The sequence below is a fragment of the Oryctolagus cuniculus genome, chromosome 5 (genome assembly GCF_051225735.1).
Source record: "Oryctolagus cuniculus isolate XC-2025 breed Fujian yellow rabbit chromosome 5, ASM5122573v1, whole genome shotgun sequence".
Lineage (NCBI taxonomy): Eukaryota > Metazoa > Chordata > Mammalia > Lagomorpha > Leporidae > Oryctolagus > Oryctolagus cuniculus.
The window spans coordinates 24,598,630-24,611,408 of record NC_142871.1 but is presented as its reverse complement, the minus strand read 5'-3'; the positions used below and the strand labels follow the sequence as shown (position 1 = coordinate 24,611,408).

At 38.2% G+C, this 12,779-nt stretch overlaps 1 protein-coding gene across 19 annotated transcripts in view; it reads left to right on the top strand.

Moving 5' to 3' along the window:
• Positions 1 to 12,476, top strand: part of PHACTR2 (phosphatase and actin regulator 2) — a 324,330-nt gene extending 311,854 nt beyond the window's left edge. For all 19 annotated transcript variants that reach the window (XM_051854253.3, XM_089333678.1, XM_089333675.1 and 16 more), the window contains one exon: positions 5,813 to 12,476. In XM_051854253.3, the coding sequence (XP_051710213.1) occupies positions 5,813 to 5,828 (16 nt within the window). In that variant the 3' untranslated portion in view covers positions 5,829 to 12,476. The remainder of the gene's footprint in view (positions 1 to 5,812) is intronic.
• The last annotated feature ends 303 nt before the right edge of the window (positions 12,477 to 12,779 follow it).

Genomic DNA, 12,779 nt, shown 5'->3' with positions numbered 1-12,779 from the left:
GGAATATTCTAGGAAATAGAATACAAAAAGTATTTTATAGGATTGGAGGCAATCATAATGCAAATATTCTGCATAGTGTTTCTCATTTTATTTGGTAATAATGGCAATGAGTTTCTTCACCCTTGGGGCCATTCAGATCTTGAAGCTCATTCTAAATATTTTCTCCAAAACATTTCACAGAAAGACAGAAAAGCAGATCTTAGGTAGTTTGAAGCAAGACCTTCTTTATTCAACATATGTAGCTTCCTTTCTTCTTGTTGTTGTCATACTTATAGTCATTCAATAAAAGATATAACTAGAGATGAAAAAAAAAAAAAAAAGACTATGCATGGGCCGGCGCCGCGGCTCACTAGGCTAATCCTCTGCCTGAGGCGCCAGCACACTGGGTTCTAGTCCCGGTTGCTCCTCTTCCAGTCCAGCTCTCTGCTGTGGCCCAGGAAGGCAATGGAGGATGGCCCAAGTGCTTGGGCCCTGCACCCGCATGGGAGACCAGGAAAAGCACCTGGCTCCTGGCTTCGGATCGGCGCAGCGCCGGCCGTAACAGCCATTTGGGGGATGAACCAACGGAAGGAAGAGCTTTCTCTCTGTCTCTCTCTCTCGCTCTCTCTCACTATCTAACTCTGCCTGTCCAAAAAAAAAAAAAAAAAAAAAAAAAACTATGTGTGGATTTCAGCTTTTTTCCACCAAAAGAAACGTCTTTTCATTCTACTTTGCATGGACTTTCTGAAGTCCCCTCTTAGGTATTTGTAAGCAGTGATGTCATTCTGTACCTTCATGAGTTATTTCTACCTTGTGTGGATTTACAATAAAGCAAAGTACACTTTTGGCTTCTAGATGGCTTATCCAAATGTGACATGGCAGGAACCATGGTTAGAACTTTAATAAAGATTAACTGAGAGTCTAGCCCAGAGGAACATGAAGGCTGCTTCTGTCTGATGCTGTCTTTCCTGGATGCTCCACTGACTTGCTACGTGGACAGAAATGAAAAGGAGTTGCAAAGGGCTGCTATAACTCCCAGGATGGAAAGCCTGTCTCAGTGCTGGGCTTACTAAGAGCCTGGCCAGTCTACGGTCTAGCCTCTCAGGAGAACAAGGAGCTATGGTGCTTATAAGGGTGGGGAAACTTTTTTCTGCCAAGGGCCATTTGGATATTTATAAATCATATAAAACTATCAGCTTAAATATTAGCCTGCTATAGATTCATTAAATTTTGAGTCTGGCCTGGGGTTGTCTTGGCAGGGTGAGACCAGAGGATTTTTGTGGGCTTCATAGGACTTTGCAGGCCAGATGTGCCCCACCCCTGAGAGAGCCTCTTTCCTTGTTTAGCACAAGTGTATAAGATATGACAATGCAGATCTCTTTAAAAAAGGGGAAATGAATTATTTGACAGATCTACATATATCCAGAAGGGAAGCCCAGAAAAGTAATATTTTACATTTGTGAGGAATTATAATTTATAGGAAGATGAGTAAACTTTTAAGGATTAAATTGTAAAAAAGACCTCTTTATGGAAATAGTTATCCTTATCTGAATCCACAACCTTAAAAATAGCTTTTTTCTTCATTCAACCCTTCTCAGCAGTATGAAAACTAAGAAAAGTATATTACAGTTTTAAAAAGAAGACAATATAGATAACTTCAAATTTGAGTCTCAGGAAAGTCGTGAAAAGAGGGTGGACAAAAAGCTTAAGGATCCTTAGGGCATAGTGAATCTATTTATTGCTCCACCAAGTTAAAGCCTAAAGCCAAAGCTGTCATTCTGTCACACAGGCAAACTTCTCAGTAGCCAAAGCTGAACTTCTCATGTTTTAAAATGAATGCAAACCACTAAGTGGTAACTAAACTCTAATTTGCATTTTCAGTACCTCTAACCATAAAATTTTAGAGGTGAATCTGAAGATAAAATACCTAATTTATACAGGCTATAAATGCCCTTTTCTAATGGAATTGAGCAAGAAATCTGTGGAAGACTTGTTTTTTGGATTTTAGATTTTTTAAACTAAATCTGGGCAGTCTGTTAAACCAAAACTCTTAAGACTGAGAGCTCCTCTCTGAACTAAAAGGGTTCACTTATTGGGGCAGGCATTTGGTCAAGCAGTAAAGATGCTGGCTTAAGATGTCTGTATCCTCTATCAGAGTACCTGGCCTCAAGTCCTAAGTACACTCCTGATGTTAGCTCTCTGTTAATGGACCCTGGGAGGCTGCAGTTGATGGCTCAAGTAATGGTAAAAGACCTGGATTGAGTACTTAGCACTTAGCTTTGGCTTGGGTAGTGAACCAGCAGATGGGAGTTCTCTTTGTCTCTCTGTCTCAGCTTCTATCTCTCAAAGAAAAGAAAATAAAAAAAGTTCATTGTTCATTGTACCATTTCAAATGCTAGTGAGAAAGAAAAGACAAGTCCTGGGAAAAGTTCTTCATCACTAGCATCAAGGATAGGTAGAAGTTGGAAAAATCATCAGCAGACCCAGAATTATGGGTATTTTTTATAAAACTTGAGGAAGAAAAGCATGTTATTTCCATTGAACCTACATTGGCAATACATTAAAGGGGTGGGATAATGAGTTGGGGGTGGGAACATTGGGGACTGGAGGGCTGTGTGTAAGAAGTAACTGTTGCTTCTGGATTGTCTGGAAAGCTTATAGGAAGATAGGAATAAGTGTCAAAGGGATCACATAAATAAGACCAAGTGTCTGCTAATAACAATAGATATAATTAAAAAGGAGAGAATGATCCAACATGGGAAGCAGGATACAGCAGCAGACTCATAGAATGGCAGATGTTCTAAACAGCACTCTGGCCTCAGAATCAGCCCTTAAGGCATTCGGATCTGGCTAAAAAGCCCATGAGAGTATTTTAGGCATGGAAAGCCTCTAAAGATGAAACAAAAAATCTTATGGTGCCCTTGCTAGTTTCTGGAAATTGAAGAAGGTTACTTTATAGAAAAATGCTTAACAATTTTTTTGTATATTACTTTTCATTTATTTGAATGCCAAGAGACAGAGACAGACACACACACATACACACAGAATTCTTATATCTACTGGTTCACTCCCCAAATGACTGCAACAGCCAGGGCTGGGCCAGGCAGAAGCCAGCAGCCTGGAATTCAATCCAGGTACTCCCACTTTGGTGGTTGGGATCCAACAACTTGAGCCATCACCTGCTGCCTCCAGGAGGCTGGAGCCAGCACTCAAACCCAGGTACTTTAACATGAGATGTGAGTGTCCCACATGGTTACTTAACCAAAGCATCAAGTGTCTACCCCAAATGTCTGCTACCAAATGTCTCTTCGATTCTCCTGACTGCTCATTTTTTTACCCAAATTCTTCATTTACCTTCTTCATCCCACAAACATTACCTGTAGGAAGAGAAAGCATGTTGCATAAGATTTCTCAACACTTGTCCTTTGAATCCAGGACCTAACAAATATCTGAAGATTAGCACATTGTGGGATGTTTGGTGTGCAAAGCCCAACAAATTTGGAGAGAGCTAAATAATTACTAAGTTAGATAAGTTTTTATTTAACCCCTAGAAAAGCTGAACCTAAGAAAAAGAACCCTTCAGTGGCTTGTGGAATGAGGATCCTGAAGGTACCATGTATTGTCCTATGTCATCAGCGTCCCCAGGCTCCTGCTCCTTTTGTTGGGGCCTGCACAGTGCTAGTGTGGCCTGCTCCACAAGAAGTGATACTGTTAGTTTCAAGCCTTTGGATCTCTCTGGATTTGCTTTTCTAGTCATTGTCAAAAGTTTGATTATAGCCCAATTTCATGTATTCCCCTATGTAGCAAAAAAAAAAAAAAAAAAGGTAGGTGTTTTGTGACAAGAGTCATAATCACAGGGTAGCCTAGGGATGTGAAATAGGATTTTTCTCTGCTCAAAACTGATCAAATCTGACAACATAGAAATCCAACTGGTGACCTTTTCTATTCCATTTTACCTGCAGGGCACCCAAAAACTCTTGTGTACAAAAGCACTGTTGAGGGCATTTTTAGATCTCATACTGTGCTGTGGGTTAAGAATGTGGAGGGAGGGCTGATGATCAGAACCTAAAAGTATATGGGAAGCAGTGGTGGGAAAACACCTAGAAACATGGGTTGAGCCACAGTCTGAAAGATCTTGCTTGCCACTCCAGGAAATGTAAGTTTTATTTTGTAGGTAACGGAGAGCCATGCAGTGCTCTTAACAAAGAACTGGCATGGTGCCATTAGTATTTCATAGTGGTGGTGCTGGTGATGGTGAGGAGCATAGATCTGATGGGCAGAGTATAGGACATGAGCCCAGGGAGTGTGCTGGTTTAGCAAGGCAGATGAGCATCAGATTCTAAAAGACAAAGGGAAATGCTAAGTAGACTTCCAGCAATGTGGAGTCCCAAGGTAGTCTAAAGAGCTGAATCAGACAAAGCTTTACAGGGACAGACATCTGGCACAGCAGTTGGATTGCTGCGTGTGACACCTGCATCCCATTTGAAAGTGCCTGGTTCCTCTGCTTCTGCTCCAGCTTCCTGTTGGTGTGCATACCAGAGGCTGCAGGGGGATGACTCAGTGCTTAGGTCTTGGCCACCCACATAGGAGACCCGAATTGAATCCAGGTCCCTGCCTTTGGTCTGGCCCAGCCCTAGCTGTTGGTGGGCATTTAGGGGGTCAACCAGTGGATGGAAGATCTCAGTCTCTTTTTCTCTGTCTGCCTTTCTGATAAAATAAATATTTCTAGAATATTTTAAAATTTTAATTTTTTAAAAAAAGTAAATATAGTTGACAGCTTTTGACCTTGATTTTGAAGATGAAACCATAGATAGTAAAGTGAAGGGTGGTAATTGCAGTATAAGGGTACAGAATGTTCAAAAGGATGATAAAAAGGCAGGGCATGTTCAGAAACTGGCATGGAGGGAAAGGGAGCTGGGGGACTAGCTAGCAGGCAGAACATTTAAGTAGTGCCACCAAAGGATGGCAAGGGCACTAATGATTCAGTTACAGGCAACCAAGTGTGGGTTAGATACCTGATGGGAAATAAAGGTGAAGCAATGCAATGTATTGCAAATCTGGGGCTTCTTGACTATAACTGTTCTTACAAATGAAAGATTCAATGAAATAGAAACTGCAATGGCAAGCTAACAAGAAAATCTTTGAATAGTTGTAAACATGTTTGATATGTGGGCTAGCTGGATGAAAATACCCAACAGGTGTTTGGAAACCCAGAGGTTAAAAGTAGATGGAGACATCAGGAGGAGTGACAAGAGGCTGAAGCTAATAAAAGAGGGGCTATTTGTGTTCTTCTTCGTGAAGCATCTCAGCCATGAGTTAGAATGGAACCTTCAGGAATAGTGGTGTTCGGTCTTGGTGGCTCAATAACTTGAAGAGTATAACCAGCCTCTTCTACATTAAGAGTTCTCTCTGCTTTCCAACATAACATTTACAAAGAAATGCCAAAAGATTTGTATAAAATTGAATTAAAGATAAATTTATTTTGGTGCAGAAATCCTTGAAATCCATAAATGGGTTTTTTTATAGTATGCATTCTACATAAACTTTTGGAAGTGCTCATGTATACATGAAGAGTTTTTTTTTTTTTACACCTTTCTCTTTTTTCTTTTTACACCAAATAAACTTAGCTTTTAATTGCACTTTTGTATAAATTCTTTGAAGTGTCTTCATATAACTGTATTCTGCTATGACAGCAGTTGATACCAGTAATTTAGTTGGGGGGAGGGGTGCCTAGAACAGACTTTTGTTGTAAACCTTGCCATGCCTTAGCTCCTTGAATTCAGAGAGTTTTGCTGCACCACAGACTGACAGTATTTGTTGCTTCTTATTCCAGGTTTCATCGTCCATAGTGAAGTGCAAGACTATTTGGGAATGTGGACTGATCATCTTTAGGGGAAGCTCTGCTTCCTGAAAACCTGATGTTGCACTGGGATTTGAATGTGTGTGTTTCCGTTTAACTTGGGGTGAAGGCAGCATGTGACTCAGCCTTGTTCGAAAGTGCTCCTCACCTGTACAGCGCAGATGGGGCCAACAAGCCAAAAGAAATATGCTGTGACTCTTGCCTCCCAGAATGTGTATTGGTGGTAAGGGACACCAGTTATTCTTCATCAGGAGTTTTAGTCAAAGAAGATGAGCAGAAGACAATCGCTGGCTCCCCATTACCTGAAAGCCAAATTGTATAGTGCAGGGTAAAGAAAAATGGTGATTGGAGTTGCTGGGCACGGGAAAGGGGTGGGAGTTGAAAATTGGAAAGAAAGAGAAATATTTCATTATGTTAATGAAGAAAAGAGAAAATGGAAGCATAAATATATTTTTGAAGAGGGCATTTGGTAGCTGAAAACTTATTAAGGGATTTGGGAATCTAGTCACCCAATGAGGATTCCTTGACTTGATTCTGAAAAAATACTCTTGTTTCACCATTAAGTTTATACAGTATAGTACCATTATTTTATGTTGTGCCAGTGAATCCAGTTGCCAGAAATACGTCTGAATGTTTTCATGCATCTTTTTCTTAAACGCAAGAGGCTTCAATGGACTCTTGATGAGCATGCTTGCCCAAATTTTGTTGCATGCCTTAAGTAGCATAGCTATACACACTTGACATTTTTTATACTCCTTTCTTAGTGTATCAACCTTCCACAGGATAACAGGACTGGGAATAAAGTCAGATGTAATGTGACCCTTTAAAACTGTAACAGGCTTCAGAAATTAACCTTTTGGCCTTTCCCTGTCTTGATTATCTCCAAAGTCAGAGCAATTGTACTTGACCTAAAGGTGATAGCATCGACAATCATGACACCTGGTTTCAAACCTGATTCTAAATTAAGTGAGATACATGTGCTCTGCCTGCAGTTAGTTCTCAGTGGGAATGCAAAGGGCCAGTTATTTTTCAGTGCTGCATAGCAAAAGTTGGGTTGCTGCTATTAAAAACAAATAAATGAAGCACATAGTTTTTAAAAATACTCATCCAAAGGCTTAAAAGAACACAGCAAATTTCTGCTAAGTCATGTGTGAGAAAAACCTTGTCATATTTTAAAAATCTGCAGCTTGCATTCATAATATAGTATTTACTTTCAATGCAAAAGTATCAGTGAGATTGAAGTCATGGATAGTTCCCTGTGAACTTATAGTCAGCATTGTTTACATTAAGAAACCATCTATTGTTGTATTGTTATTTTCCATGGAGTAACAGGCACAGTATGACTTCTGCTCCCAAACTCATATGGCCATTTTTAAATACTACCTGGTATTTAATTGTTTTTTCATTATTTTTTTGCCTCTTTTATTAAAAACACATGAAAGATATAAAAAGAAGATAAGTTTTAAATAGATTTTATTTTATTCTGAAAGCTTGGACTAGAATTTTTTGCAGTGTTTCTGGTCCATAATAATGTAAGACATTCATTTCCAATTTCAACCCAAAAGTGGGCATTTAATCTGATGAATAAATGTAGATTCTGCTACTCATTAATATTTTGTAGAACTACTTATATTGAATGATGAAAAGTTGGTCTATTATAAAAAGTTAGGACCATTTTATAACTAAGAAAGTAATCAGCATCACACCTCTTGTCGCACCCAGCCTTGTGCATTCTTCACTGTTGTTTCGCTAATAGGATAAGACATATTTTTGCTTTGAAAACCTTTTTCTAGCTGCCCAAGGGTCTCTCTGTGGCTGAGATTTTATATATTTATAGTGTTTCAAACCAGCCACAAAAATTAAATTTGGCCTAATTATTTTTCCAAAATCATCTTTTTCCTTATGCTATTTTATTATCACTTTAGTGTATTGGGAAAAATGCCAAGATAAAAAATTTTTTTTCATTTTGTATGCTTATCATCTTTGAACATGTTTTAAAAATTTCTAATCACGAAGTCTTTATATAATGGTAAATATAAGACATTATCACTCAAGATATATGTAGTAGAAAGTTTCTATTTGGTTGATAAAATATTTTCCTATTAGTGGTGGATATGATGCAATTCTTTATTCTCTATAATGAGATATACCCAGTACAAAAATGAAATGCTGATACTTCAAAAGGTTCATGTAAAATGAATTAAAAGATTTTTAAATCCACGCATATGAGGGATTCTCTAAAAAGGCCATGGAAATGCTTAGTATGAAAAATTCTGCATGAACTTTTTAAAAATTGGCCCCAAATGAGGTCATCTTTTATTTTCCATGAACTTTTTGAAGTCCCTTTGTTTCCTTGTGTATAACGACAATGTCTGATTTATGAACTACCCACAATTTGTCTTCAAACTGAAGTTTAAAAGTAAAAAAAAAAAAAAATTAACTACTGCTAATCTAAATGTTAAGTAACTGGAATAAGTTACTTCATTGTAACCACTTATTTTGTTAAAAGTAATCATTAAATAAAAACCTATGGAAGGAATTAAAGGATTATGAGCTTAGCTGTATTTTGCAGAATAGGGCTGTTTTAATAGTTAATTTTAAAAGGCAGAAACACTGCTTATCCCCACCAGCAGTCCATCCATGGGTCTCCTGCTTGGTGGCCCTAAAAGAAAGTGAAGGTGTAGACACCTTCCATATAATTATGCCTCTGCCCACTGCCCACGTTTCTGCAGTCCCACTGATCAGCTTATGTTCTATAAAGAAAACAAATGTGTGTGGGAATTGGATTACTTTTGTTGTTGTTGTTGTAACACAATTCCAGGTTTTTCACTATTCAAATTGTGACATTAGGTGACAAAGAACAAGTGAGTGGGTTTTCCTGAGTCCCCAGGAGGTGATTAAGGAAGAAAACAAACCCATCTCCAGGAAGGTCCCACCCAGCAAAGAACTAGAAAGACCATAAAAACTAATTGACCATTTCCATCTCTTTCTTAAATGGAGGGAGGAAACCACATGGATATTAAGGTAGCAAGAAGCTGCTCAACAGGTTTTCTCAGCATCTTCGTGGTCATTACCAGTCAGTCTGAAAAATTAGTCTCTGGAGGTCAGCGTTAATTTAAGACAGCTTGCCTAATAACTCTGTGTAGGTAAAGCGTCTTGCATTTTGTTCTGTTTCTGGTAATTTCTCTTCATGTTAATTCCTCAAACTATTTAACTGAAAACTATAATATTCAGAGAGTCATTTTTAGCATTTGAACAGCTATTTTAAAGGAAGGAAAAAGCAGACATATCTGTCCCTCTGTTTTACCAGAAAAACTGGCCTTCTGGTTTCGTCTTCGTATCTTTTGTTAGCATGAGTATAATCATTTTTTTCTGATGTTATTAAATATATTCTGTTAGAAGAAAATTCTAAAATTTACATAAATAAAAAAATTGAACGCACCATTCAAAATTGCCACATTTGAAAATAAGAACTGAGTCTAAAATCCGAAACTCGGGTTTTACACTCTGCAGTTAAATTCAGTGCTGCATTGGCACACTTAAAAAAATGTAATAGCTCACACTTACAAGAGGGAAAAAAAACTATGTTGCTGCTACCTGTCCTGATACGTATCACATTGACACATAGTAGACATTTTTACTTCCATTTTTTAGAGTCAGACACATACAACTTTGAAAAATCATACTGGATTCACAACAGAAACAGGTGGTCTTTTCTACTGCATCATGGAATTCCACACTCCAATGGTGATAAGTCTATTTTCTTCCTTAGTCTGTTATTATTTTTAAGTGCTGCTTGCCACAAACTTCACAGAGGGAGAACACTTCCTCAGAGATGAGATGAAATTAAACCATCTTAAGATACATTAATCTACGTGGTTTTCCTCAGTGTGGATAGGGCTGTTTTAACCTTCCTAATTCCCAACCATATTGAGGCTATCATTACTAGTGAAAGCACAAACTGTAAGCATTCATTTCTTCAGGTTGTTACAGTATGCTATAAGTGCTAAGGAGCCACTTGGGTGCAGTTTATCTAGCAAATTATTCCTTAGCTTAGTGGTTAATCTTACACTATTGAGTAATTTGCTCTGTACTCACTGTGCTTAAATTGTTTTACTGGGCAAAGCAGATGAACTTCTAGGACTAAAAGATGTCCTAGAGGGAAAAAGCAATGACAAAAGTAATCATCAAATTAATAGGAACATGTTTCTGAGAGAAAGCTCATCCCCAGATATTTTAAACCCAAGCTTCAACGAGAAGCTTAAGACTTTGCTATAAAAGCAGATAGTGACCAAAAGGTGGTGGAGATGATGGTAGAATACCCCCAGACCATTCTCATTTTCACTTTGCATTTACATTTTGTAATCAATTACCTTAAGGTCTGTCTAGAAACACAGGACACCATTTGCACTTCTAGAAAGCAGCTGAGACATAAAAACCTATCCGTTTTTGAAGACCAGGTCATCCCAAATTATGAATTCCCATTGTATGTGTTGATTTCTGGCAAAGAAATGGAGAACTGGTGGCAGCTATTTCCATCCAAAGCCAACTCTTAGAAACAGTCATTTTCAGTCGTGCTGGGATTTGCTGCACACACACACAAAGTCCCTTAGTTTATCAAATTGTGAGCACAGCTGCATGTATGAGCAAAGCCCTGTTGATCAGTGTTTCTCAGTGGGGTGCTGTTGGCATTTGGAGCTGCACAATTCTTTGTTGTACAGAAATGTCCCACGTATTGCAAGATGTTTAATGTCCCAGGACCCTGCTGGCTAAATGCCAGGAGCTTTCTCAGTTGCTGTGAAAACCAGTGGTAAAAAACCTTCCCCCAGGTGCAAATGCCCTTCTTGGAGGGTGGTACCCCGCACCTGAACTCCACTGTCTCTCTGCCTTGTGTTTCTGTAGGCCTGGGTGCTGTTTCTCCTTCTGTGAAGCTTTAGCTTGCCAGTTCTTCAGGACAGAGGGTGCCAGGCAGCCTCGCAGTTCTGGTGGTCATAATAACTTAACACAGTCTCCGTGGGTACTTGAGGACAGATTTTACACGAAGCAGGCTTTTTTGTCTTTATTGTTTGGCCTCACCATTTCATTACAGGCCTCCACTATTGGTCTTAATCCCTGTCAACGTCATGAGGATTGTCGCACGGGTTAAACACAAACACAACTGCTAACATTCCACATAGGCAAAGCCCGTGGTCTTTGGGAGTCACCTTTGGCTTTCACCTGGTGACATCTGTGTCCCAGGAATTCCCAGAGAATTAATTGCATGCTTGTCCTATTAATGAAGCATTTAATTCACTTGCAAAGGCTACAGTACCCCTTGTGTAAATACAGTCATGCACTTCAACTTTTCTAACAAGATTTTGAATCCTGCACTACAAAGGAAATACAGATAAACTGTGGATTGCATGCATGTCATTCATACTTCCTTGATGGTCACCCACAAAGCAAGGTGTGCTTTACCTTGACGAAAAATTAAACTGCCCTAATCAGACAGAAACATGCTTGGTCTCTTTGTCCCTGTCTGTCACCAAAACTGAATAGTAAGGAGGTCTTGAAATTATTTAGATAAACTGTGGCTAATGGAAAGAAACCAATGTAGCTACTATCATTTTTAAAATACCAAAAATTCTTAAGGTTTTTTTTTTTTTTTTTGAGGCACAGCAAATCAGAGTCAATAAAGGTGATTATATTGTAAACTTTTAGATGGTGCTGAAGAATTCTTTTTAAATAGCAGTATTTTTTTTTAAAGAGAATACATTGAAAGGAGTACATGAGGCAGAGTGCCACTCCACCCTCAGGTCAATTTTATGATATAATAATAAGATGCCAATAATATTTGCGCCACTTGCCAAGTTGGGGGTTTTTCCCTTCCTGGATACTTTTGTTATTCTTTGGCTGTTTTGTTGTTGCCACTGCAGTGCTGACTAACATTTGGAAATAATCTGAACGAATTGAGGGTCAAACCACTTTTATTCCTTAAAGCACAGGCACTAAGTTTTCTTTCTCCTTTTTAAATTTTCTGTGGCTTAGAAACATGCCAGTGTGTTCAAACCATTCTACACCAACTTCACAGATTTAGTACCTGCTAGAAATTCCAACTAGTCATTTTTTTCTTATATAATAGTGATTTTTAATTAATGGACTAAATGTATTCATTTGTTACTTCAACCTTTGGATAAAATGATAAGAATGGTATGCTGTGATCATTATCAGACTGCTTGAAAGATTCCTGATTTCCAGTGCGCAATCTAGTCCTACACAGGTATAATATCTGTGAGTGTAAATAACTGGAACTGTACAATGACTAACATGACAGTTTCTTTTTTTTGTTCTTCATCTGTACTGTATGATATATAGTATGTGGGTATAATTATCTACAAGTATACACACATATGTATATGTATTCCACTATTATAACCTGAAAGAAAGACTATGTATTACCTTTTTTATTCCGTACTGGTGTTTGTGTTATTTAAAAGGCAAAATTATGCTCTATCTAGTGGTATAATATAATAGGATACTTTGCTGTGCACAATTCCAAGTGCCTTAGAACATTGTTTAGCTTTCCTAAGTATATAGAACTGCAGATATGTATAAAATTGGGAAAAATTACCTCAATAAAATTATTGGGAAATCCCCAGCTTCAGTTTGTTCCCATTTCTGTTGTATTCACACAGTACTCACTCTTCCCCTGTCAGAAGTTCACAGGACCCTCAATTGAAAAGCAAGAGTAAGACAGCTTTCTTCATTGCCTGTTATTTCAGCTCCACCTAACTTTTTAATGCTTTTGTGTGGTAAGGCCTTTTCCTTTGTACTTTTTATTTAAAGAATTACTGCTTTTGATAACAACATGCAGTATGTTTTTAAAACATGTTGTTATATGAGTAGTTGAAGATATTCTTTATTAATGTTTATTGATATCCTAATGTGTAAACATGAGAGT